General features: G+C 35.8%; 1 protein-coding gene across 1 annotated transcript in view; it reads right to left on the minus strand.

Annotated features, from left to right (window-relative positions):
* The window catches only part of LOC138008308 (glutamyl aminopeptidase-like), a 55,533-nt gene extending 53,545 nt beyond the window's left edge, over nucleotides 1-1,988 (minus strand). Inside the window, exon 1 of the mRNA XM_068855605.1 lies at nucleotides 1,626-1,988. Within this exon, the coding sequence (XP_068711706.1) occupies nucleotides 1,626-1,812 (187 nt within the window). The 5' untranslated portion in view covers nucleotides 1,813-1,988. The remainder of the gene's footprint in view (nucleotides 1-1,625) is intronic.
* Between the last annotated feature and the right edge of the window lie 512 nt (nucleotides 1,989-2,500).

Consider the following 2,500-nt stretch of genomic DNA (forward strand, 5'->3'; position numbering starts at 1 on the left):
CAAATCCAGTCCATGTTTTACAAATCTAATCCAGTCCATGTTTTTTTTTTCTTAACAACTTTTATTTCAGTTTCATGACACAACATTTACAATGCAAAACATTACTTTCAATCATTACAATGCTTACTATACTTAAATTATTAACAATATTTACTGTACATGTACTTACAATACTAACATTACTTCCGATCACTACACTTACCAAACAAAAGGTATTAATTTACACCATACAAAACAATGGAAGACATTGACGGAAAACAATCTTATATGCAATCAACAATAATGTGTGTAAAGTTCTGCCATTTAGCAAAGAAAAGTTTTTGTTGGCCCAAGGTAAATGCAATGTATTTTTCTAGTTCTATCTTATACTGCACTAATCTTTTGAAGTCAACAAACAGGTGTGTAACAGTTTGGTATATTGCAGGGCAGAATGGACAGTGCCGAAAGGAGACGTTTTTCAGTTTATACAATTATGAGTTAGTAAATAAGATGTGGTGAATGATTTTGTATTGGAACATAATTAATTTTGTTTCTTTTGTAGCTTTAAAAGGTAAAAGGTAAATCTTAGAAAAATTGTCACACTGAAAGTTATAATATTCAAGCCTATTTTCCACAGTGGGACTGGGTAATTTTTTCCGGGTGAGAAGTTCTTGATATAAGGTCCAACTTTCAAATTTGGTCAACAACTCGAAGAGGTTCGAAACCGATTGTACTTCTGCCAACAGAGCGGTTGTGTCGTCTGCGTACTGAGTTAGCTTTACTTCTTGGTTAGCTTGAATCTTGATTCCCTTAATAATGGCAGAGTGTCTGATTGACTGAGCTAGAAGCTCAATAGCAGTCACAAATATTCATCCCTGAAAGAGGGCAACCCTGACGTACACCTCGTTGTAAGAAAAAATGTTTTGAGGCGTGGCCATTGTTAAGAACACAACTAGAAATGTTTTTATAGAATACTCCGACCCACTGACGTATTTGGGGACCGAAGTTGAAGTTTAAAAGGCACTTTTGAAAAAAAATCTCATTTGACAGAATCAAAAGCTTTTTCGAAGTCCAAAAATATGGCGATACCAGGAATTTGCATATTCTTAGTAAATTCCATTATATCGATTATTTGATGAATGCTTTCTCCAATGAACCTACCCTTAATGTATCCTGACTGGGAAGGGTGAATTATGTGTGGTAACACTTTTTTCCAGTCCATGTTTTACAATATGACTGATAAATGCACGGATGCATGAAAAACAGCTGGTATGCAAATTTATTATCACATTCTTCATCTTTAGCGCTTGTCAACCATATGCATTACATCGAGTATTGTTTACTTCAGGGAAATTGGGATTTAGATCTTTAATAAATCTGGATCTTCAGATTTCCAATCGAACACAAAATTGGCATCGCGACGGATTTGGTTAATTGAAATCCTTATCTGACATGGATTTCCAATTAGTGAATCAAGTGGAAATCCGAAGATCCAGATTTTAACATCTAAATGATTAAAATCCAAATTTCCCAATCCGGGTGATCTCGTGGCACAGAATTGGACCCCAATTAGACTATTTGTGTCGAAGAGAATCATGTGGCATATAATTTTAAAATTGCATGCACTGACATAATTAAATTCTTACCTTTTCGTTTTGCTCTTTCGACACCGTATAGAGCTCCTAGAATAATGACTAGGACCACCAAAATCAGCATGACAATGACAGCCATGAGGAAAGTCCGCTTGCTGACAAGTTGGTTCGATATAGCGCTTTTTCCTCGGAATAATGGACTCCCAGGTTCTGCCTCTTGCCGAAGCGGCATATGTTCCATTATGCCAGAAAGAAAACGAAAGATATGTCCAAACTTGCCAAATGGTCGACCTTCTTTCGATGCAAGGGGGTTTTAGTAACCTTTAAACTCAGTTAGTCAATGGTTGTGTTTTCATAGGCTGTTTTTGAGTCCGCCAAGTTCCCAAAACCAAAACAAGTTAGGAACTATTCGTCACTGCACAGGCTACCCATACAAACTGGGCGACAGAGAATGGAAAAACAAGAATCCGGAAACCGGAAACCGGAATCCTGAATCCAATTGTAAGAGCCAAAAATTAAAAAAAAAATGAACAAAAGAATGGAGGCTGGTCAAAATATTCTTTAAGTATATGTCATTGAAAAGAGCTACAATAAATAAATAAATAAATAAATAAATAAATAGAAGTCGATATTCATTTCAACTGTTGGTTCTAGAAAGCCTTGGGATTATTTCATTGGCATCGAGTTACAGATGATTGAGTAGTTTATTTCAACTTCACTTTAAAAGCATGGAAATGAGTTTGCTTATAACAAGACAGCTGTTTAAAAAATGCGAAATACCTCATTTTAAGTCTGGGAGAAAGTTTTAACTGTCTTTTTTCGTTTGTATGCAAAGTTTTTAAACCAAGTGATGTGATCCTTCCTTCTTTCAAAACATGCGAACGGAAGCGGTTACCAGTCACACGCGCCCCTCAGCGACTTGTTTTCAT

The sequence above is a fragment of the Montipora foliosa genome, chromosome 6, assembly GCF_036669935.1.
Source record: "Montipora foliosa isolate CH-2021 chromosome 6, ASM3666993v2, whole genome shotgun sequence".
NCBI classification, from domain to species: Eukaryota; Metazoa; Cnidaria; class Anthozoa; order Scleractinia; family Acroporidae; genus Montipora; species Montipora foliosa.